This window comes from Trifolium pratense, linkage group LG6, assembly GCF_020283565.1.
Source record: "Trifolium pratense cultivar HEN17-A07 linkage group LG6, ARS_RC_1.1, whole genome shotgun sequence".
In the NCBI taxonomy this organism is placed as follows: domain Eukaryota; kingdom Viridiplantae; phylum Streptophyta; class Magnoliopsida; order Fabales; family Fabaceae; genus Trifolium; species Trifolium pratense.
Window position 1 is genome coordinate 8,983,323 of NC_060064.1, and position 26,266 is coordinate 9,009,588.

Consider the following 26,266-nt stretch of genomic DNA (forward strand, 5'->3'; position numbering starts at 1 on the left):
AGTCCTATACTGCTCATCTCTTAAATAAAGAATGAGGTTAAAAATTAACAATTGTTATTAGAGAAGTGTCACATTGCTTAGTGTGATGAAGTAAGAGGGTGATCAAAGCTATATATATATTGGACCTAAATTATTTGCTTTTAGATGTACCATGCAGTAACACTTTAAACTTATATTTGACTTTTTGTTTTTCTCTTATATATTGGACCTAGATGTTGTGAGATGTAGTTAGATATTTGGTTTGAAGAGTGAGTGTACTAGGTCGTGAGATGACTAAGAGTATAGTCTATATGTTATAACAATTTTCACATTGTAATAATTCTCTAGTAGTCTTGTCAAAGTTTCCGATTTTGGAGTTTTTATGTTGTATTCTTGTTTTGCGATTATGTTTATTTTTTCTTCTCCAATATCTATGTGTTAAAGTTGTTTGAAGTTTCTTTACCAAAAAAAAAAAAGTTGTTTGATGTTTCATATTGCTCAGATTCTTAGACTGTTAGTGTATAAATGTGCTTGGACAATATCAATCTTTAAGTTATCTTTTGAGATTCAAAATTAATTTAACATGGTAGTTACTAACTACCTAACTACTAGTTAGTATCAAAGCTGAGTTAATGATTATAATGTAAAAATTAGACCTAGAGCCATGCTAAGCGTGAGAGTGAGTGATAATGCTGTCTGAAGTTTCACATTACTCAAATTCTCGAGTTTGAACAATTCCATCATTTAAACTAGCTTTTAGGATGAGATTCAAATTTATTTAATTGAACCGATAGATAAAAATAAAATTTCCGACAAAAAAATGTCTTTGTGCAACTATAAAACAAAAAGAAGAGTAGAGAAAGGAAGACATTAGGCAACGCACAACATAGTGGTAGATACTGGACACACGCATCCCGAAGACTCTTCACCAAGCACTTTCTTTTTCTTTTTCTTTTTCTTAGTCTCATTTTTTTCTACATTCATTATTTATTTATTCAAATTATAACATAACATCATCATCACCTTTAGTTTAGTCTACAAAATACGATACACATTTTCATTTTCTTAATCATTCATTCCCAAAAGATATTATAAAATTCACATAAGCCAAAACATTAGCTGCTACCAACACTTTTCAGATTCAAAAATCTCCGTCAGGCGCCATAAGCTACAAAACGCCATGGCTGCTACCGGAGCTTATTTTTCCCCCGGCGTTTCCTCGCCAATCTTCCGCCGTGCACTGCCGCTTCTAGGGACACTGAATTCAGGTCGGATTCAGAGCATGACCTCGCGCTTTGCCATTTCCGTCGACCGAGTTCCGTCAACTTTTGTGGAGGCGGAGAAAGGAATCACATCGGAGGTGAAACGAGAAGAACGAAGCGTTGTGGCGGAGACACGAAAACGTTTGGAAGAAAATGAGGAGAAGAAGCCACGGAATGGTTGGAAGGATTATTTGGAGCAGGCAGAGGAGTTGATTGTAACGGATGGTGGACCGCCGCGGTGGTTTTCACCGTTGGAGTGCCGTTCGCGGGTGGATAAGTCCCCACTTATGCTCTTTTTGCCGGGTCAGTTCTCTTTTAATCATTTAATTAATTAGTTAATTAATTAATTGACTTTTTTCCTTCAGTATTCCCATTTCGTTTTCATCATTTACATTTTAGTCTAGTAAGATCTAATTTTAGTTTTGTAGGCTTTTTCTAACGTGCATTAGTAACTTAAGTCTTGTATGATGCACAACAAGTTTTTACCATTTGATCAAAGAGGCCTACAACATATTACGGTACACTGGCTGCACTAAATCATTTCTCATCACTATCTCTCTACCAATTTCATTGCACACCCCATTTTGGCTCACTTGTTGCCGCCCACCCACGTGAACATCTCCGGCGATCGATCTCACCGTCATCTTCTTCCTCCGTCGCCACACTTTGTACTATTCCTCCTTAGTTGTTCTCTTTAATTTTGAAATAAAAAAATGTCTGATTTCATAATAGAGAGAAACACTTGCCAGATCCATTTTTTAAATACCAAGTCCATTTTGTTCACCAACCATCTAATTAAAGTGAACAAAGTTTTGTTTGCATTCAAGAAACTAAGGAAGGGACATGATGGTTGGTTTGATTCATTCCCTTTACTCAAAGGCTAAAATCAATTAATTTTTTAAAATTATTTTATCAACAGAAGATTAATTTAAGTATCCAGATCTAAAACTTCTGGCGGTATGTAACCATACAATTTCAATCATCCAGGTCAAAATAAAAAATAGTAAAAATGACTCAAATGAAGGGTGATGACAAACATAAATGGTGATGTTTGTTATGAAGAAGAACTACGACGGCAGAAGTTGTGAACCTGTGATGAACAGAAGAATGAGTGATGAAACTTTTCAAGAGAGAGGAGAGAGAACGTCCAAAAAGTAATTACTTAGTTTTTTTTTTACAAAATGAATATTTAATAGTCTACATGTTATAATCTTGCAGTTATTTTGATCCAACGGACAAATTAAGTCTTGCACGGTAAAAGATATGAGCCACTAATGCACGGTAGACGTCGCCTTGTAAATATGTTTAGAAATAAAATCACCCTTTTCAATTTTACTGTAAATTAAGTTACTTTCACAATTTAGAAAAGGGGAATGTTAACTTGTGCCCTTAAGGGCACATGTTAAGAAGACCAATATGGTAAAAATTTATTGCAATACTTTTGTAGATTGCTTTGGTATCATTAAATATTTTTGTATCATTAAATGCTAAATTTCCTTTTTTAGGTAGCTTATCATGTGCCCTTAAGGCACAAGTTAACATGACCCTTTAGAAAATACTCCTAAGTTGGCTATAATAATGAATGAATAGTATAACTATTCCTCTGAGCTTCGTCCCTTGCCAACGTGGACAGGTCATGTGCAAAAATTTACATATTGAAGTGTTTGACAACGCATGACACGGATTTAATAATTTCAAAATATTAATTTAATTTTGTAAATTATCACAAGTTATGTTGCATAGGTGCGAGTAAGTGGTACGACATTAAAAAAAAAAAAAACTAAGGTACGGGTACATCTGTATAAATTTTTTTAATATAGTTATTATATAATTAAAATAATAGAATTATATTGTTAAAATAAATAATAAAACATAAAAAATAGCAAACTTTAAAAGTAGTTATAATGTGGTTTACGCATTTAGGAAATTATGGGTAAAATAGTACTATGCGGCTCTGCTTTTAAAAAGAAATAAAAAGGGAAGGGGACTGAATAAGTTCTAATTCTAAACTAAAATGAATATTTATTAAAAAATAAACAAATAAAAAAAGAATGAGATTGAGAGGAAAAAAAAAAGAATGGGAACTATTTTTTATGAAATCTGTACCACGCGTGTACCCTGAGAGTACCACGCGCATATCCCGAGAGTACCACGCGCGTACCCGCATGAAAAAACACAAAAAAAAACTCGGTACTTTGAGGGTACGTACCGGGGGAGTACCGTACGTGTACCGGTACCTTGTCTAAAATAGAGTACCCATGCATCATATAAATATTTCAAATTTTGCTTTTAGCTCCTCTAAATTTTTTTAGTAAGTTTTGATCCCCAAATATTTTTTGAGAAATTTAATTTACCATCGGAGAATTGAGAGTTGGTGGACCTAAGCTATCCTTACAAAAACGGCTTTTAAGGTGAGAATTTCCCTCACTTATAAACACACATTCATGCTATCTCGCAACCAATGTGGGACTACTTATCAGTTATAAACTGTGAATACAAAAATCCATTCAAAAGTACACATGATATAAGATATAACAAACAAGGGATAAGAAAGTTCTAAATTTACTAATAACATTAGTTTTTGTACTAAATGATGGATAATTTTCGCAAGTGAACGAATTACCACGTAGTAATAAAAATATCGATCCACAGGGATTGTGTGATTAAACTAGTCTAATAGTGTTCATAAACATTATGCAAGAAATACACATAAATTGGGGGTATGTTGTGTGATGAATTGTTAGAAAACGTGCTTTGATATAATGGAAAAGCGAGGTAGAATCATCGGAATCACCTAGTCTATAGCTAAACCACATGCAATCTACTACATCATAGGAATCTACTCAAGTGTTCACAACTGGATCAACAAATTAGTGAATCGCAATCTCTTGTCAAAATCCACTCTATTCGTTGTCGATACTCCCCCGATCTCTCGGGCGGAAGCTACCTACAACGAATGATATGAAAGCGCGTCGATCGTTCGCTACACTCTATGTCTCAATCTCTCGACCGGAAACACTCGAGTGCTCAATGCAATTCAGTTCAGAAATTAAATCAATACTCTCGCACGTGACTTAACTCAAAATCATTACAACACTAATAAAGGATCATAAAGCATTAAGAGACGAATTGCATTAAGTAAACACTGTTAACAGAGTAAATCCTTACGATTAAGCAGATTACATGAGATTCATCTACATCTTAAGCTATCCTAGATCCTACCTCCACAAGAAGTTTAGCTCCTCATGTTGCTTCGATCGCGTCCTCGCTTCAACTTCATGGCTTGAGAATCCATGCTATTGATGTGCTTGGAGCTATCCTCTGGAGTCTTGAATCCCAATCTTGAAGTTTCCAAACCCAGAATGTAGATCAAAATTGCAGAATTTTCCAACCCCTTTCACAGAAAATGCAGAATCCTTATATAATAATCGCAACCACGCCGCGAGCCAGATCTATCACGCCGCGCGTGGTTGCAATTTCTTCAACGACGCCGCGCGTGTAACGGTATCACGCGGCGCGTGATCAAATCTGAGGTCTCTGATCTTCAACTCTGCCATCTTCACGCCGCGCGTGATAGCTACATGCCCCCGGCGTAGTTGTCCTTCCTTCCTTCACGCCGCGCGTGGTCAGTGCTACGCCGCGCGTGATCAAGTCAGAGAGCAATCCAATTCTGAACAAAGCTTCACGCCGCGCGTGGTCAGGCATCACGCCGCGCGTGATCAAGGTGAAAAACTTGGCTCCCTGTGATCTCCATCACGCGGCGCGTGATGGGCTACGCCCCCAGCGTAGTGAAAATCAGCAATTTCCTGCAATTTTTCCTGTTATCTTGCAAAACAAGTAATCAAGCTTATGATTAGAATTCTCTTACATTTATTGCTTAAAACCTACTAAAATGCATTTAATGTTGCTAAAATAGGCATGGATTAGAGAGTGTGACGATCCGTCATCACTAAACATTCTACAATCAATAATAATGTTACAAAAAATATTTCCATGGGATAAGAAACAAGGTTACTAATAATTTTATTTGCATGAATCACTTGCATTCCAAAACTTTACAGGAATTGATGGCATGGGACTGGGACTTGTTTCACATCATGAGAAACTGGGAAGGTTTGTCATCTGTCTTCATTTTATTTAACCAATTTGTCATTTTACGAATGCACGTTCTATTTGACAAGTTTTTTCTAGCTAGCTGATTCTCTTATATAATATCATTAGCTCATGTAATTAAGAAATACTCTTTTTGTTCATTGTTCTTCTTTGAAGGATTTTTGATTTGTGGTGCTTGCATATTCCAGTTGCGGATCGAACACCATTTATAGGTCCTTTTTCTCCGTACCTCATTTTATTATTTAGTACTCATGATGAACCCTCTCACACTATCCGTTAATTCATTATGTTCTATTTATTTCCCTGTTGCAGACCTTGTGAAATTAGTTGAGAAAACAGTTAGATCAGAATATCAACGTTCACCAAATAGGCCCATATATCTTGTTGGAGAATCTTTAGGAGGGTGCCTCGCGCTGGCTGTTGCGGCTCGTAACCGTGATATTGATCTTGTACTAATTTTGGCAAACCCAGGTAACTTCTTAGTATAAATATACCTGGTATGGCATTGAGTGTTTCGAGCTTGTATCATGTCAATGTCGGTGTTGACCCAACTGTATGATCCTGCTCATGCTTCACAACAATGAAAAGTTGTGCCAACTTATTGATATGTTAATGACAAGTCTCGTAATTAATGAACCAAATTTTAGCCTGCATAACGATGTCATTTGTTGATTAAGAAATAAGAATATGGTGGAGGACGGGGTTAGTGTTTTCTGAATTATGCTACGCATGGAAATGGTGCAGTGAATGTGTGTTTGGTCCTTAGCTAAAGCTTTCTGAGTGAAAGTTCTTCGACAGTATTCAAGTTTATTCGTTGTAACTGCAAATCATTTAAATTCTCAAAAGATGCACAAAATACCTGATCTGACTGTGACTTTCCAATTGGCAGGTACTTCGTTCAGCAGATCCCAGTTGGAACTTGTAACACCATTGTTGGAAGCTTTGCCTGGTTCACTCTCTTCTGCCCTGCCTAACATTCTCAGTTTAACAGCAGGTTTGTTCATCTTGTTTTGTATTTTTTATTCATTTGTATGAACTATTTTTTCATGATCCATGTCATGTGCGTTTGGGTCTAATTTCCATCTTAAGAGCTCTATATATCTTGAAAAATGTTGAGTGTTATGTAGAAAATAACAGATGCATTAGATGGTTTGCCTAAAACTGAAAAATGGTAATTAGTTTAGAAACGGGACTACTCTTGAAACTTTGAAACACAGTTGTCGTAATAATGAGGTGTAATCCCTCGTGTTCTTTTTTATCTGTTAATGAGAAATGTTAATGAATTACATGTTATTTACATATAAATTTCATATTATGTGCATGCATCCCTACTCTCCAAGAATTTATCCACCATTTACTTCTTATGAGATTGTTGTGGATTGATTTTTCTTCCTTTAAAATATGAATGTTTCTTCATGCCTTTTGCTTGTGTTTTCTGATTCTTTTTTTTTTTTTTTTCCCTTTCTCCATTCCTTTCAATTTGGTATTTTAATGGCAACCACTTGAACAAAAAGTTTATACTTTTGTTGCTTCTGGTAATATTTAATTTATCCACGAATCATAGTTTTTAAGTTAATTAAATTAGCAAGCAAGTACATGACTTCAATGACATTGGAACTTATGCTAAAGCCATACTTTCCTCTCCAATATTCTTAAGCACTTGTACTCTGTCTTTATCTTTCACCAAAGAAAATGGTACCTTTCTCCATTTATGCCTTCAACTTTTCTTATAACATTAGGAGACCCTCTGAGGATGGTGTTGGATAACGTCGTTAAAGGGCTTCCTCTACAAAATACAGCTAGAGATCTAATAGAGGACTTCACTACTTTCTCATCATCTCTTCCTGTAAGTTTCAATTGAAAGACTAGTGTGATTTTTTCTTTTTTTTTTTTGAATACATGTAGCATGTTTTGTGAGACTCTGAGTAATTAATAGAGTTAATGACATTGACATTGCTTAAAGCATATTTCGGAAGAGATATTAATTAAAAATTGGCTAGCATATTTTCTTCCTTTTCTTGTGACTAAAACATTGTAAGCCTGTTGTTAAAAAAACATTGTAAAAGTAGAATATGCCGGACTTTTGAAGAATGTGATTGGACGTGACTGCATTTTCTTTTCTCTGGCTTGTTGGTGCTCATTTGAGCTTTCGCTTCATTTACTTTTCAATATTGAAAATCTGTTGATTGAATTCACAGGTTCTTGCAGACATATTACCAAAAGAAACACTTCTGTGGAAACTAAAGATGCTTAAGTCAGCTTCTGAATATGCCAATTCACGTCTTTACGCTATCAAATCTCAGACTTTGATACTTTGCAGGTTCATTCTATTGACATTGTACATCTTACATCAGTCATACATAATATGGAATCATATGCATGTTGACTTTTCAATGCTTCACTTAGTAGACATGCTATTAAAAAAAGAAATGGGAAGAAAGATTGCCAAGAGCTAACAAACAATTCCTTCAAACTTTATTACCTCTAAACCATGATCTGAATAATGGAAACCGTTGAAAGGTAATAGAAACAAAGAACATATGATAAAATTTGCGCTAGTTACATACCACGGGATATTATCTCAGAATGTGAGTGATTGCATCCCAATCTCCTTCATAGAAAGAGCCGGCAATTACATAATTCTGCTTCCCAACTAGTGTATTTACCTCTTTGGGTCTAAAAGTGGCTGCCATTGATTTAGTAGAAGCTTCACTTGGGATCAATAAGAATATCAAACAGGGGTAGTTTGGTCTTTACCTGTGTGATGCCATGGCAATCAATCACCACCTATAGTGATGATCTTGTCAACATACGCAACCAAGTAAATGAGCCATATAGTTAAATGACGATAGAAATTGAATGGTCAACCTCACTTTGAGTCATGCCAAACTGTTGAACCACAATAACGGATTTGCCAAACCATCTTCTAGGAGACTGAGAGAGACCATATTAAGACTTGCGGAGATGATAGATTAGTTATGATTTATAAAGACTTTTCGTAACTGTAAGTAACATATCCAAGAAGTTGCTCGATATGAAGGAAAACATCATTGATACAAGCTGGTATAAATGCCAATGGTGAATAGTATCCTTGGACAAAACGACCTTATAAAGGCTACTTTAATAAAAAATGCCCTAAGTTCCCCATGTTGTTCAGAAGAATTTCTGGTATAGCAATACCAATATATATATATAATGCCAATATTATCACATATACACAGCATGTTTTCCTTTTTAAGTATATGACTCCTGAAAAATGAAACTGGGTTTTCTCATTTGTCCTTTTAGTGGAAATGATCAATTACTACCTAGCCAACAAGAAGGTGAAAGACTACATAAGTTACTGCCTAATTGTGATCTCCGTAAATTTGATGACAGTGGACATTTCCTATTACTGGTATAATTTTCTCCATTTCTATCTTTCTCCAGACATGCTTGTCTTTGTGTTTGAATTTGGGCATGCATCATCATCTGATAAAAAATGATATCAAATATCATTCGCAAGTTTTAATAAACCCTAACATGGTGCCTTGTTCACTACTAGCAGGAAGGCAGCATTGATCTGGTAACGATCCTCAAGGGCACTTCTTACTACCGCCGTGGCAAGTATCATGACTATGTTTCTGATTTCATACCGCCTACACCTTATGAAGCCAAACAAGTAATAGAATCAAACAGGCAAGGAAAGCTTAACCTGCAGCTTATCATGATGAATTGCATGATATGTTGATGTTTTGATGACATTTTATATCTTTAAATTCATTCTTTGTTCATTTTTGTTAATTGAATTGTACTGTAATCAAACTAATAATTTATATTTTCCACCTTTAACTTGAAATGCTTCCAGTTTGATTAATGCTGTCACAAGTGCTGTAATGCTTTCGACTTTGGAGGATGGAACGATTGTAAAGGGACTTGCTGGAATTCCTTCAGAGGGACCTGTTTTGTTTGTTGGATACCACATGTTGCTAGGATTGGAATTAGTTCCCTTGGTTTCTCGAATTTTTAATGAAAGAAATATCCTTGTAAGAGGAATAGCACATCCCATGATGTTTGCGAAACGAAAAACAGGAAGATTGCCAGAAATATCTTCTTTTGACACATTCAGAATTATGGGTGCTGTTCCTGTGGCACCATCTAACCTCTTCAAACTTTTATCTTCCAAGTCACATGTCCTGTTATATCCTGGAGGGATGCGCGAGGCTCTTCATAGGAAGGTAAATCCCAATAAGTATGCTCTTTATTATGAGTTTCATCTTTCTTATGCAAGCCGAGTTTGCTCACTTTACTTCTAGTCTGTGACATGTGTTGGATAGGTGCACCTAAATGCAGTATACAAGCTATTTTTCGTCGCACTGTCTTGTTTCTATATTCTAAATGTACTAACAGGCTGGTTCTAAATCTCCACTGATAATAATTTTCAGGGTGAAGAATACAAGTTATTCTGGCCTGAACAATCCGAGTTTGTCAGGATGGCAGCTAGATTTGGAGCGAAAATCGTACCTTTCGGTGCTGTTGGAGAAGATGATCTTGGCCAAGTAAGTTTAAGTCTTTACTCAGCGAATATTTTTCCATTACGAAGCTATTCTTTTCCGAAAATACTTGTATTGTTGAAGGCAAAGTGTGACCAATTCTTAGGGAGTATAATTCTACTGTAATGCTATTGTAAACTGTCATTCAGAGTTTTCAATTGTGTTGCGGTCGCAGATGCATTACAACCATTGTTTGCTGAAGTGGTTGTGGCAGTCACCACAACCAATATGTTTCGCAACCGCATCACCTGGGATATAGTCCAGAATTTGAATCCTTCCTGTCGTCCAATTATGTGTTATGCAATCATTGAAAGATTTTGAATTTCATTTTGACAAGATCTGTGGATGTCTTGAACCTGAATTTGAATACCATAACACCATGTCACATTTTTCTTTTCAGGTTGTGATTGATTATGATGACTTGGTGAAGATTCCTTATTTCAAGTCTGAAATTGAAAGCCTTACAAATGAGGCTATGCAGTTGAGGTATTCAAATTTGTTTTTTGTTGATTCATACCATTTATTTTTATGGGTCATGTTAACTTGTGCCCTAAGGGCACATGTTAAGCTACCTAAAAATAGAAATATAGCATTTAATGATACAAAGAATTTAATTTTTAGATAATTGAATACACCACAAGTTCAATAAATTTTTTTCCACATTTATCTTCTTAACATGTGCCCTTAAGGGCACAAGTTAACATTCTCCTATTTTTATAACTTGTTGATACGCACCAAATCATGAATGTAACCAAAAAATACTTTACCAAATCATGAAACAAGCGTTTCTTAAATACATTTATACTTTTCTTCTTTTCCATTTTTTTAATGTGTTATACCCATGCCCCTTTATTTATTATTGTGAAATGTAGGGCTGGTGCTAGTGGCGAGGTTGCAAATCAACAAGTGCATATGCCTGGAATTTTGCCTAAAGTTCCGGGCCGGTTCTACTATTATTTTGGAAAACCAATTGAAACAGAAGGTATGTTCTTCCCCTGTGATGTGATGGTAAATTTTGTTTTGCCAACTTCAATTTATCATATTGTTTGACAGAAAGGAAACTGGAACTTAAGGACAGGGAGAAATCTCAAGAATTATATTTGGAAGTGCAATCTGAGGTTGAGAGATGCATTGCTTATTTAAAGGAGAAACGAGAAAGTGACCCTTACAGAAGTATACTATCTCGGTTATTATACCAAGCTACACATGGTTTTACATCCGATATTCCAACATTTGAAATTTGATATTTCTGTACAAAGTATGGTAATTTTATAATTTTGTTATCGAAAGTTCCATAGGTTAGAAAGGCAAACTTTGTAATTTGCCAATAGTTTTACAGGCATTGTTTTTGTCCAGAAGGCATGATAGCTCATAGAAGGTTGGACCATTGTGCAGTTCTTCCTATAGATTAAATAAAATTGCAGCAAATGCAAAACAAATAAATGATTGAGAAAGGAACACACTCAAGTTGTATGTAAATTAGTCATTTTTTATTCTTGGACCATGTGCAATGGGAGGAAGTATCAATGTATATCGTTTCCAATAACCCATAGTGAAACTATATGTCTCTAGTCTCTACTACACATATATACATCAGAAGTGTTTGGAATTCAGTCTAAGACTTCCTATGTTTAGATGATTGTTTCTTTTGAGAAATTTATTTTTAATCTGAAAACTTGTCTTTAGAAGTTAGTTACTTAGTTAGTGTTGTTATAGTTTGTTAGTTAGTTAATTGAGGTTGTTGTAGGGCTGTTTTTATAAATGGGAGAACACAATGTAGAGTGGATTATTATTGAATACATATTGTAAATATTTTGAATAGAGTAGTACCTCTATTGTGAAAGGGAAATTCTTGGGAGAGAGTAGTAGAGAAATCTATCCTCAAGAGTTTTCCCTTCACAATAGAGTCATTACTCTATTCACAATGATTACAAATATATACAGTAATAATTCACTCTAATCGTGTTATCCTGTTTATACTACGGCTCTCGGTAACAAGTATCTTAGGAATATTGTTTAAAATATTGTCAAAATATAATAGCCCTATAACAACCCTCAATACTAACTAACTTTCATAAGACTGTAACAACTCTTAACTGCTCTAATATCTATTATCCTATATCCTAACTGTCACTCTTTTTATTATTTATGTTAGTACAAAATTTCTTTCTAAACAATCAGTTGATGATTTTGAAATTAGACATATGTGGCTTCATTTTACCCAAAAAATTAGCTAGACAATGAAATCCAAACTTGATCTTCGTGTGATGTTTTGTGATTCTGTACTAAACTATTTATTGTTTGTTTGAAACCAAATTTATGACCTAAAACTAGGCATCCTAATCTTTTTTCTGAGCGATCATTTTTATAATTTCATTGATTTGGATTTCATTTGGTCACTCCAAATGGTATATGTGCTCTAATATTAACAAAAGAACTGGTTGCTTACAATCAACTAACAAAAGAATTAGCTATTAAAAAGAAACTAGCAAAAGAGTTAGTTTAAACTATTGCTTAAATTTAATTTGCACAATGTGGCACAATAGAGCTCCTAAAAGAAAGAAAAGCTACCTAAACTGAATTATTTAGATTATATCATTAAGCGATGTTCTAACTTTCTAACACTATAGTTCATTCATGCAATTTGAGTTATTATTATTATCAATAAAGTTGAGCTCCAAAGAAAAGCTAGAATGTGTCGTTTCGAAACGTTTTTTATAACATCGTAATGCAGCTATTTATAGTAGCTTTCACCATTGCACAACAATGAACTATGTTGAGAAGATCCCTCTTTAAGCTTAAAGAAATAACAATGACATAAAGATTAAAACACCAAGGTCTTATCACATTTCACTTTTTGAGTAGGAATCCACTTTACAATTGATTTGAAACCGTGGGCATCACCTTCTGATCATTAATTTCATGTGTTTTATACATGATTAAATTTTGATTACTTTCAAAATCACATAGTAGTGAATATTCATTAAATTCTCTCAACTATGAGTCTACCACCCCATCAAAATCAATCATCCATAAACAATTGGTGAAAGTGCAACATTTGTTGTAATGACCACAAAAGTGATTGATGGTTCATAAAATCAGAATATTGTACGATTCCAAATCAAATATTAGAGTACAATACATGTAATAAAATGCAAAATTTCTTTTAACATATTAATTGGTCACTCTACCGTCAAGAAAATAATATTAATTGGTCACTCAAAAAGTACAAATTAATTTATATATTCACCTTATAATATAATTTTTACCATTAACATAATAACATTACCAACAAAATGGGTTCCTTCATCTTTTTGAAATTTGAAAATGAATAATAGAAATAAAATCATCCAAGCAAATTAAACAGTATGTTAACTAAACAAAATGAGATTTTAAACAAACAGAAACTAAATTTATCAAAGATATTAAAAGATAGTAGCTTGAGATTTGAACAGAACAACTCAACACTTGAAAACAAAATTAAACCCTAAGATTCCATTTTGATCATACATCCATAACAGAATCATGAGAGAGAAAAAACCCTCTTCATATTTCCACCAATGACTCATCATCATCATAGTACTAATTAACTACTGAAAACCATAACAGAAAAGAGGATAATGTTTTTTTTAACAAACAAATTACTAACAATAAAACCTTAAAAAAAAATGAAAACTTTTTTCTCACAAGTGAAGTGTGAGGTCAAGATTCACATTTTCAGAAGCATCATGAGATGGAGAACCAGCAGCAGCAACATCATCAGTAGCATTGTTGTAGAAAACATGTTGCTCATCAGGATGAGTGTAGTATGAAGCAGAAGAAGAACCATTGAAAGGATCCATAGGAAAAGTGTTTGTTGTAACATGGTACTGTTGATTTTGATGAAACTGAGGATGTTGAGTTTGATGAAACTGTTCCATTTCAAGGTTTTGCCAATAAGGGTATTCATATTGAGGATGAAACGGTTCAAGTTGTTGATGAGACATAGTAGTTAAGTTTTCTGGTTCATTCATGAAAGAAAATGAAGGTGGTGACTGTTGTGGTTGTGGTGAAGAGAAAGAGACAGTACCAACGTTGTTGTTGTTGTTGTTGGTGGTGGTGGTGGTGTAGTTGTTAAGGTTAATGGTTCTTGTTTTTGCAGCAGCTCTTTCAAGCTTATGAGCATTTTGATGACCACCAAGAGCTTGAGAAGTGTAGAACTTTCTATAACAAAAAAGACATTGAAAAGTTTTTGCTGTTGAAGATGAAGATCTTCTTCCACCACTTCTTGTTGATGAAGATGGTTGCTGTTGTTGCAGTTGTTGTTGTTGTTGCTGCTGCTTAAAATACTCATAAATGGATGAAGAATCATCTGCCATATTTGCAGAGAAATTGTTTGTGTTTTTGGAAGAAAGAAACAAATTTGAAGAGTTTTTTTTTCTTTTTCTGAGTATAGTGAAGAATGAGCAGAGAGTGGTGTTGTTTGTTTGTTATATAAAACTTGTCACTTGATATGATTGGTTTAAATTTTGAAATTACTGATTTGCCTACCCTTTATGGATATCCATCCATTATCCCCCCTTTTCTCGGACAGAATCTCTTTTAAACAATGGTAAGAAAATCAACAAACTTTTGTTTTTCTTATTTTCTGATATTGGTGAGTCAGCTAAAATTACAAGTAAATTATTTTCTGATGGTGTTGGAATTTTAGTAACTTTGTAACAACATGTACGAGTATTATTAGTAATGAGCTTAATGGGTATTTTTTTAGATGTAAGAATATAATATGAAGCGATTGAAAATGAAAAAAAAAATTAAATTAAATAAGGAGGTTAATTTTTTACATTTATTTTTATACTTTGTTTGTAGGTTTTACATATTTAGTTTTATTTATTTTGTACCTGAGCAATCAATAGTGAAAAATGAAGCATATTTAATAGTGGCATCTGCTTTTGACACACGCACATAAAAAAAAAAAATTTACTCATAAATTTGTTTTATAATATAAACCTATGAAACCCCGATACATGACACGATATCGATACAATACAACACCGATACGGCGATACGAGGAAATTTTCAAAATTCACGATATGATACGACCGCGATACGTTATTTAAAAATTAAATTTAAAATTAAATATATATAAATGCACAATAAACATAACTAAAATCAATAATGATAAATGTGATATTGTTTTGTAAAATGCTAACGTGTGTTCTAATTAAGGAACTCAATTTTATAAAATGTGTTCTAAAATTGTGTGTTCAACTTTAAAAAACTTTAAAAAAAAATTTTGTTCTAAAATTTTTTTGTTATTTATATCTTGTAGTAGAGAGAAAGAAGGGTAGAATGGGAATAACAAAAAAGAAGAAAAAGGAATAGAAAGACATGAATAAGACAAAGAAGAAGTAGTGGGATGAGAGCACTCACTCACTCACTACTCACACTCATAACATATAATAGTTGTACTACAACAAATTCACAGTCATGAATGATGCTGTTACTACTACGTTGTTGCATTGCAAAACCAATATTGCATATTTTGTGCTCTTTGATTCTGACACCAAGCGCCAAGCACACACACATGTACAGTGCCAACTCATAAATAATAATCTCTTTAGTTTTTTTTTATAATTTTGTCGTATCCTCTCATTGTGCGACAACAAACTTAAACGGTTAGGAAGGACTTATGTAAGGCATATATGATATGATATGATATATGAATGAATGTGCCTTTTTCAGCTATGTATGTACCTTATTATTACTTACTACTCTCTCTTTCTAGAAAAATACACATCTCATTATCTTCTTTGTTGATCAGTTCAAAAGGAGAGTGCGATCCATATTTGTATAAGAGGTTTTTTTTTTGGGTACATTCTATATTTATTTAAAGGAAGCATGAAATTAAATAAACAAATTGTTTGTAGTCAACAATCATGATAATCGATTGCTTGAAAATGAGATGGTGAAATTAAATAAAAACCGACCTGTTTAGAGGTCGCTACTGCCGTATATGGACGAGTTTGGATAGTATATTTAGAATCCGTCTTTTAAATTGAATTTTTAGTCTAGTTCAATAAAATCCGTGGACCGTTATGTTTAGGGTTGAATAATCCGTTTTGATATCTCTAGTAAGTTCCATGTTTTTTTTTTGAACGGCCTAGTTCCATGTTATTAAAAATAAATAAAAACTGCTTCAAAAAAAAAAAACTATAAATGTAACCGGGGATTATATATTTACGTGTATCGGAGAGTATCGAATGAATATCGGTATCGAGTACGTATCGGACACGATACTTCGCCATTTTTGGAGTAACGGGACTTCACAATTACATACATGATACACTCCACCGTACATTTCTATTTGTGCAAATGTGATTGTGAAAAGTAAAAAAGTGCTGATAAATACTATTATAACGAATACGAATTTTGTAAAATCCATAACATATCAAATAATTTTTAATTTTTTTTGTAAATGATTTATATGATATAAAATTTCAATCAAATGGTAGATTTTATAAAGTTCGTATTCATAATAACGTTATTCATGACTGATCCATCATGGATCACCCGAAGAAGTGATATCCATGTTAGAAGTTGCCGTTAAAAAACAACCTGCATAGTGAATGTGAAAAGAAAAGAAATGAAAAACAGATTGAGTCGAATTAATAATTGTATAAAAAGAAAGGACTCTATTAAAGAGCCACAAGGCCACCACGTCGAGCCTTAGATATGATAATGACATTTGATTAGTTGAAAGGTGGCTGAGTGACTTATTGTGTTGTGTTAACGTTGCCTTCACTTCAATTACCTGCCTCTACAAACTAATTGAAGTGGCTTAAGTATGTTTGTTATAATAGGTTCAAGTCTTAAAATGGATAAGTGAAACAAAATTTTGATCATGTACAAATTTATTTTATTTTTCTTAGGTCAATTTGTTTTTACTATTGAATCAATAATTTTTTTTATTCAAATAGTCTAGTAATTGGAAATTTCATCTTAAAAGTGAATATGTGGAGTGTCCGGGGTTCGAACCCCGATTCCTGCACAAATAGTACAATGTCTCTACAAACTGAGCTAAGTTCACGGGAACTAAATTAATATCGAATTAAATAATATATGATGCGATATTTTGATCAAATGATGACACTCATTAATTAAATAGTAAAAACAGTTTGGTCGAAATTGTTAGGTCGAAATTGTTTTTAATCTTAACTCATTCTCAACTGACAAAAAATACCGAAATTGTTAGGTCGGAGTGTCGGACGTTATGACCCGGATTCGAACCTTGATTTTTCTACTTGTGTGTGTGAAATTTCAATTTGTAATGGCTTTATATTGTGTCTATTTAAAAAAATAATAATTGTTTTTATTATTGAATCAATAAATGTATATTATTATAGATAATGAATATACATGCTGTGATATTTTGTGAAGAACCTTGGGGCCATGAATTGAGTTTGTGGTCATAGCCATTTCTCAAGACCGGAGATTTAGATGATGGTTCAATATGGTCGTAATCAAATGGGTCCATAGCTTCATGTTCCACACTTTCCTTAATGGGTTTGTTCTATGATGTTATGTTATGCCTCCAATTTGCACTATCTTTGCAGCCACTCTTTGATTGAAGTCCCATGAATGATGTTAAACAAAGGCATATTTGATGCTTGGCCATAGGAAACAAAGGCATCACGTAGTCTTTTATGGTCATATATGTGACGTTATTTTTAACTAGCTACTAGGAAAAAGATGGACTGGATATTAATTATTTTTTTAATCCTCGATACTACTTCCGTACAAAATTATAATTCACTTTGAGAGAAAAAAATTTGTACAAAATTATAAATCACTTTACATTATCAATGAAATATTTAATGCTATTTTTCCTATTATACTTTTAACTATTTATTCCTATTTATTACCAAACGCGTTTCTCGACTCCAAAAGTGATTCCGTCGATTTCTGAGTTGTTTGGCTTAAAGCAAACATGAATCCCATTGACGTGATTTTCTACTCAAACGCGAGCATTCCTGAAGCTACAAGTTGAAGCTTCTGCGGCAATTTAACGTGATTATGCAATTTCACTTTTTATGACAGAAATTTTATTCCCAAATTACACATGGCTTCTTTAACATTTCCATACAAGAGCAATACAATTGTAAACCAATTTTCTCCAATTTAACGAAATGGCGACAGTGACGATGATTTACCCTTTCCTCAAATTTTCTTCTAAATCTTGTTTTAGCGTTTCATATTGCAGATCTGTAAAAAATTAGAACATCTCTCTGGCTATAGATTAGAGAAGAAGTTTGAATTGGACTCTTAAAGCCCATATTTCATTTTCTTAAACAAGCCCATTAATGAAGATAAATAACAAAAACTAAAGAAAAAAGATGGTTTCTCTCCCAACCCCCCTCAATTCTTTTCTACCCCCAAAAATCCAAGTTTGCCCTTTGCGGTTTGAAACATTTTTGCCAAAAAACTTCGGTTCGTATTCACCGAAGCCAAATATTAGACCATTTCGGTAACTGCAAACCGAACATTAGCGTTTTCGGTACACAAAAAACGAACGTCAGTTTGTTCGGTATCTGCGAACCGAAATGTCCTAGATTTCGGTACGTTGGTCGATGGAATTAGGCCATTTTCGGTAGAAGTTTACCGAAATAATTGTTTCGGTACCTGCGAACCGAAATGTCCCAGATTTCGGTAAGTGGTTACCGAAATTTATCAGAATGTTAGCTTATTTCGGTTTGTATAAACCGCAGTACCCCCCAGGGGCAAAAACGGAAATTCAGGGGGTAGAAAAGAATTGAGGGGGGTTGGGAGAGAAACCATCAAGAAAAAAACATTTAATAAACGTTTGGCAATTATTATTATTAGCGGGCCCATATTTCATTTTCTTAAACAAGCCCATTAATGAAGATAAATTTATAATATGTAATAAGCCAGACTTATTTCCCTTTCTCTCTCATCTTCTCATTCAACCTCATTCCTCATATTTAATATTGATATAGATATATTAATTAAGAGAAGAAATACAATATGCAATTATTTTGTTCGTCTCTCACTTGCCTCAGCAACTCTGCTCTCTCCTTCATTTGGCCATCAATGTCATTATTGCATTTACTCATTAAAAACATCAATTTTCCTAATAATTCAATATCATTCTCCTCAATTCAAATTCAAATCTGATGCATTAAAAAACATTTTATTCAAGGAAACTACAATTCAAAAGAATTCAAAGAATGCAATCACTCTTTTAGCAATATTATTATGAATATTAATATATTGATCAACTACAATTAAAGTATTTCTCCAATCTTCTCTCATATCATCAATACGTAACAGGTAGTCAACTAAAAAAAATGAAATTGTTTGTCAAAAAAAAATTAATTTATATAAATCAACGAAATTATTTTGTATTATTTTATGTATATGGAGAAATAAAAATTATATAGCATTACTGCATTAGTAAAACTTTTATTTTTACGCTTATTTTTTATTTTTGCACTTACCGAAAAACAAAGCAATATTTTTCTTTAGCAATATTAATGCAATGTTAAAACCATGTACAATATTTCACCAAAAAAAAAACCATGTATCTTTTTTTTTGGGTCAAGAAAAATCATGTATATTATATTATAAAAGAAATAAAAAGAATAAAAGAAATATGTCAAAAAAAAAGGGATAAAAGGAATATGTCAAATGAAGTAATTAGCCTTTATATTAGTTCATTAGCTTTAGCATTTTCCCTTACCATTTATATCTGATGACCCACAAATCACGATCAATTAAACATTAAATAGTTAATATTTTTTTTTATTGTGTTGTTTCCATCATGTCTCTCTTAACCTTATTTTGCTATAAATATAGCTTCTAATTGTAAACATTTGTCACAAAATATTTATCTTACTTTATCGATTTTCATTTTTTCTTCATGCTTATTAATTCTATCTATATTGATTTTTTGTGTGTTAATTTTTTGTTTTTTCTCTCTTTCTTTTGAGTTTGTTTGTTTATTTGATCTTTTATTAGAATTTTCAAAGTTTCAGGTTAAAATCGATCAACGACCGACATGACAACGGAATGTGTAACCAAAAAACATGCAACGGAAGATCTATCATAGGGTAATTGATAATAGTTTAGTGTGAATTAAACTATTATATGCATTAGTCATTAAGATCCAATATATTTTTATTTTTGTTTCAACTACATGATCCTGAGTTACTCTATTTTTTTCTTCACCTCTTTTGTGTGAATGTATATGAGCATTTTCTTCTGCCTACATTTCATGGCTTATTTGTACTAATTTTTATACATATTTTTATGACAATCGAATACTATATGGACCTTTTTTTTTTACGGTGAATACTATATGGACTTATTTATGAATATTATCTAAAATACTAAAATTGTTTTTATTGTATATTTCAGATACAGGATCCGGTAAAAAGATGAGATGTTATACCATATTATTTTGTTTTGGTACTTCTACGTATTAATTTGATCATATCACTTAAAATAGTACTATCTATTAATATATTATTTGAGACCTATTTTACAAGGTATGATGTACACATGGCATCATGAAAACGATTCTCTTCTCATGTGATTTCGACAATTAATTCTCATATTAAAATTAATTTTCATATTAAAGTAGATCAAAGGATTATATATTTGTTAAATCACCATGCCTTGGCAATGGTAAATTAGTCAACAATTTGAAATCATTTAAGGCAACAAATCAATGAATTTAACGTGAAAACATAAATTTGTGCCAAACTCAAATTAAGTTTTTATGACAATTGCCAATTTTACGTATTTTGAATTTGAAACACAAACATTGTACGAGAACATATATTTCTACTTATGCATTAATACGACTTTTTTTATTTATAATTTATACATTTTTTTTTTTTTTCAACTTTTATAATTTATACTTAGATCTATATTTTTACTCATATATTAATATGAAGACCTATTTATTTTATAATTTTTACGGGGTCTATATTTTTAGTCATATATTAATAGGGAGAATACATTTTTAATTTCAACGGGAGCCTATATTTCTGCTTAAATATTAATACAAGAATAATTTTTTGTTATTTATATTGTAGTCTATATTTCTATTTCTATTCATATATTGATACACTAGACTTTTTTTTTAATTCATGTCAATCTCAAGTAAATATAAGTTTTTTCGGTTTAAAGTAAAATATATTAAAATATATTATTTATAATTCAATATAACTCTACAAATTCATTTTTACACGTGCTTAGCATTATCAGAAATTAGAAACTTTCGTAGAAATAAGTTAGCACTAAAAACGCGTTTTATATGAATGCGTTAATAAATGTATACGATCACAATTAGCATTAAAATAATTAAGGTATAGTATCACTTATGGAAATTATGTTGTACTTTAAAATACAACGGTTGTCTATGCGCCGTATCCATCTACATTATCTACATTATATAAAAAAAAATATAATTGTTGACTCTATTCATAATTTGTGGTCATAATTAAGGCAACGGTTTAATTTTTTATTCAATCAAATTAATTCATGATTTATTATTACCTTTTAATTTATTATTTTACATCTATAAATAGTCTATTTCTAATAGAGCTACACAAAATTTCAACATTGGTCGGTATTTTCTTCCTCTAATATTCAAGTTCTTCTTCTTTCTCTTTTACTTCACGTATGATCTTTATAATTCCATTTTTTTTTTAACTATTTTAATGTTTTGGTTTATTTATTTATTTATTTATTTTTGAATGGTATTCATTTTGGTTATTGTTTGGTTTCATTACACGAATAACCTAATTAATCTTCTGATTTGTATTTTTTTTTAGTATTGTTAATAATAATTTTGTCATTTTTATTGATTTGTAGATAAGAAAACATAACTTTTTCTAAATCCTACTACTTTTCTCATTTTCTATTTGATTTGCTTAGCAAAAGAAGGATACAAGATTGCAATGAAGTATTGAATGAGTTGAATTTGTGAAACATAAATTACTCTATACTTTTTTATTGTACAGGTAATCATGCTATTCTATTTTAATGTCACTATCTTATTATAACGGAGGCTTTTATTTTTCTCTTCTATTTTAATGTCACTATCTTATTATAACCGAGACTTTTATTTTTCTCTTCTTTCATTTTACAGGAATCTGGTCTTTTCAAGGATTACTCATCCATATGAGGCTCATCAGTAGAAAGAGGGGAACAAATTATATTCAAATTCATTGAACAAGACTATGTATTTTTTTTTGCTTGAAAACTTACTTTGTATTTCTAAATATGATACTCCATGGTGTATCGAGTGGTGGGAGGAATAAAATAAGAATCCTATCTATTTTCCTTGGTTCTTTATATTTTTCTTTGTGTTCTTATTTTTTATTTTTATCCTCATGTATTATTTTTCTTGCAACATATCTTTTCAAATCATGCTTATATAGTTTTAGGTGAAACATATATTTTCTATCGGTAATTTCTAAATATGTGATGTTTTATATTGGATTTAATCATTTATTATATTTTATTTGCATATGTATAGAGACGCTAAAAAATGAATGAATTAAGACCAAAATGGTTGTGATTGAACTTGACGGATAATGATATTCTTTTCTAATAGTGGACAAAATTGATTTGATTTGATTAGGTTAAGATTATTTTCTGTATTAATTTTTTATTTATTTAGAGAAGACCAATAACAAAGAGGAGAAAGAGAATATAATTTGCCTACTTTTTATTTATTTATATGTTATAATTTTTATTGTGGTTATATAATTTTATTTTAAAACTTTTATACGGGATTTTATACTTTTATTCATGGACCTATCTTTTTGTATTTTTTATGGGGACCATGTTCTTCTTTTTTTCTTTTTTTTATTTACATATGACCTATTTTTGTTGTTGATGTATATGACTATATATTTATATTTTTATATTAATATGGGAACCTATTTTTATTTATGTGAGAATTTTGCACATGTATTATTTAGGGGATATACTTACCCGGCGGTCGAACTCTGAATTATCAAAGAATTCTTCCCTTGTGAACAAGATGGTTAATACCTAAAAAATATATTAATTTAGGGATTGTATGTTTGTTCATATATTAACACTAAGACATATTTTTTATTTATAATTTATACGAGGTTCTATATTTATTATATTCGGAGGATATTGATGTGAAAATTAACTAATATAAAATATATTTCGATAATTTCTTTAGGGTATTTTTGTTTCATATTTATTTTACTATCGAATTTAACTCTTTTTTTTTGTTTGGGGGGCTTTTTTTTTAAAGTGTACACACGAGTCTATATTTTTACATTGTGATTCACACGGGAACTATATTTATATATTAATATGGTATCATATGTTTTTTTTTGTTGACTAATACGAGATCCTATTATTATTTTTATTTCATTCTTTTTATTTGAGAATTATGAAAATTATAATATTAAAATTTTATTTTTTGTAGTCTCATTTTACCCGTGCTTGGCACGGGTCCGGATACTAGTAACAAAAACTAAAGAAAAAAACATTTAATAAACGTTTGGCAATTATTATTATTAGCGGGCCCGCGCTTGTGTCTAACTTATGTACAAAAAAAAAGATATGTCTTATGTTATGCTTAGTTTGTTAATAAAAGATATTTGCTGCTAAAACAAAATATGTGTTTTATGTTATGGTGAGTTTGTTAATAAAAGATTTTTGTTGTTACTAAAAAAAAGTAAGGGTAATGTTGGTATTATGAAAAGTCTACACCAAAACTCATGTATTCTCTTTAGGGCCCGTTTGGTGCGCAGGATAGCATAGTGACAGGATAGGATATAAAACAGGATAAGGATAGGATAGGATAACAGCAGGATACCAGTTATACTCAGTTATCATATCCTGTGTTTGGTGCACACAGGATAACAAACATGATAACTATTATATTTTGTTTTTAATACATACTTGCTCATAATAATATGATAAGATATATAACATATTTAATTGAAAAAATTACTCTTGTAAAACAATTGTTATTTTTTTAAAATTATTTTGTAATACTTTGAATTTTATAAATAAAAAACATAAATAAGTAATCAAATAACTTTATGGGCCCGTTTGGTGCACAGGATAAGAGACAGGATACGATAACTATATCATATCCTGTCGCAATCCAGTGTTTGGTGATACAACAGGATATGATAAGTTAATCCTGAAGCTTATCCTATCCTGTCTCTCTAGTTATAATTCTTATCCTGAATTTGAGCTGGGTTACCAGCAGGATAGGATAAAAAAAAAAATTACTGGTTTATTTTATAAAATATATTTTAAAATACATAAAATAAAATTAATAAAATATAAATAATTAATTTTTAAATATATATGTGATTTTTTCACAGGGGTAATTTTGTAATTTATATATTCTAAAAAATCAAAATTTTACTAAAATTACAATATTTTAAAGTAAAATTATTATTAAAAAATTGACAAATAGGGATATTAATTTAAATTTTATAAAAAATTAAATATAATTCTTTTGCAATAGTAGTTTTATTATTTACGTATGAGATATATCATATATTTATTTGGCTTATCTAACATGTATATATTATTGAGTTATTTATTTGATCATGATTCATATAAAAAATTAAACTTGATTATTTTCTCATGATTTTTATTTTAAATTATATATATATATATATATAGTATAGAATAGATATAGATGAAAAAACCATAAAAAAGAAAAAAAGAGGAAGTTAAGGACAATTATGGAATAATTAAAAAGCCATAAAGGAAGTTAAGGGTAAAATGGACCAAAAAAAAGTCAGCCCAAACTCCCCTATCCCCTTTATATATTGTCATAGATTGTTATTCTTTTTTATAATCTGTCAGTTTTGGTATGTCATTTTATATATATATCGGTCTCATAGATTATTTTTTCTAATTTATAAATAATAATTTTTTTTGAAGCAATATAAATAATAAATTAATACTCCTTTATTTCACCAAAAATAATAAATTAATAATTTTTTTATAGAAATAATTAAATTAATAAAGCAACGTAAACTAAATATATAATGAAATACGGGCTTTGGCCCCTTTTTGTATATAAAAAAAAAAAAAGAAATGAAATATAATTTAAAATAGATATCAATACCCATTTCGATAATTATGCATTCAAAATCAATTTTGATCCAAACTTTCCAAACATCATGAGTTTATAAGAATCACTTTTCTGTTAATATATCGAAACATAAATCAATTCTGTTCACTTTTAACTAAAATCAATTCTGTCAAACTCAATTCTGCCAAAATCAATTATTCCCGCTGCATAACCAAACACATACTAAGTGTATGTTTGGTTCCACTTCTAGAGAGACCAAAATTGATTCTAAGAGGAGTGTTAGGGTCACACTCTCTAACACACTCTTATAACACACACTAATGATAATTTTTTATTCCTATCACTTGCTACCAGTTTTTTTTTTTTTTTTTTACAATGAGCTGCAGATCGAACCAGAACCTCTATCATACTACCTAATCCCCTCACCAATAGACCAAACCTAGTGGTTTGTTTTGTTTTGTTTTGTTTTAATATACCAAGTTTTTTTTATACTGTATTTTATTTTTGCTTTGACATTTCATAAGCACATGCATGCAATATTTTAACACAGTAACAGACTTAATTCTGGATATATGTAGAAAGGAATCAAGGGATATAGCAGGTCGCTGTGCAATGCTTCTCTGGACCGTATGGAACAACAGGAATAACAGTGTTTGGAATGCGGCGAAGGAAACTGGTCGGTGCTTAGGAGCCAAGCGAATCATCTCTGGACTGAACGGAAGACCGTTCAGCATAACCACCGAACCAACACGCAGGTAGAGCAGCACCAACAACAAACGCAATGGCAGAAGCCTTTAAATGGTTGGTACAAATCTAACGTCGATGCAGGCGGGCTTTCACCGGGATTTAAATAAAACAAGTGTAGGATGGGTTTTGACGGATGGCATGGAACAGCGGCATTCACCACGCATGTGATCTGTCATTTTTTAGTCGGACTCGAAAATTGTGATAGTTACAATTCACAACTTACGTAAGAATTTAGCTCTTTAATGTGAAAGCCCGGGATTTAAATAAAACAAGTGTAGGATGGGTTTTGACGGATGGCATGGAACAGCGGCATTCACCGCGCATGTGATATGTCATTTTTGAGTCGGACTCGAAAAATGTGATAGTTACAATTCACAACTTACATAAGAATTTAGCTCTTTAATGTGTAATATTAAGAATGTATTTTCTCTAAATTCCAACTTAAGCAACAAGTAAATGTAGTTGCTCATACGCTTGTTAAGACGATAATTTCTTGGTCTACTCACTACACTTTT

The 26,266-nt window shown here is 31.5% G+C and overlaps 2 protein-coding genes across 4 annotated transcripts; one reads left to right on the plus strand and one right to left on the minus strand.

The window, feature by feature from the left end:
* The first annotated feature begins 841 nt into the window (after positions 1-841).
* LOC123889731 (acyltransferase-like protein At3g26840, chloroplastic) lies at positions 842-11,505 on the plus strand. 3 transcript variants are annotated; one of them, XM_045939200.1, is made up of 14 exons: positions 842-1,544; positions 5,303-5,354; positions 5,511-5,566; positions 5,667-5,825; positions 6,244-6,348; positions 7,094-7,200; positions 7,553-7,674; positions 8,643-8,751; positions 8,902-9,032; positions 9,202-9,571; positions 9,779-9,892; positions 10,287-10,372; positions 10,759-10,868; positions 10,940-11,505. In XM_045939200.1, exons 1-14 carry the CDS (start codon positions 1,160-1,162, stop codon positions 11,128-11,130), a joined length of 2,097 nt encoding a protein of 698 aa, XP_045795156.1. In that variant the 5' UTR covers positions 842-1,159; the 3' UTR covers positions 11,131-11,505. The 3 variants fall into 3 exon arrangements, with proteins under 3 accessions (XP_045795156.1, XP_045795155.1, XP_045795157.1); XM_045939199.1 differs by having other exon boundaries at positions 865-1,544; positions 8,899-9,032; XM_045939201.1 differs by lacking the exon at positions 842-1,544 and adding an exon at positions 3,083-3,831 and having other exon boundaries at positions 5,195-5,354; positions 8,899-9,032.
* A 2,064-nt stretch (positions 11,506-13,569) lies between these two features.
* On the minus strand, positions 13,570-14,244 carry LOC123891679 (homeobox protein Hmx-like). Its single transcript, XM_045941588.1, has one exon. It carries the CDS (start codon positions 14,242-14,244, stop codon positions 13,570-13,572), a length of 675 nt encoding a protein of 224 aa, XP_045797544.1.
* Positions 14,245-26,266: the final 12,022 nt, after the last annotated feature.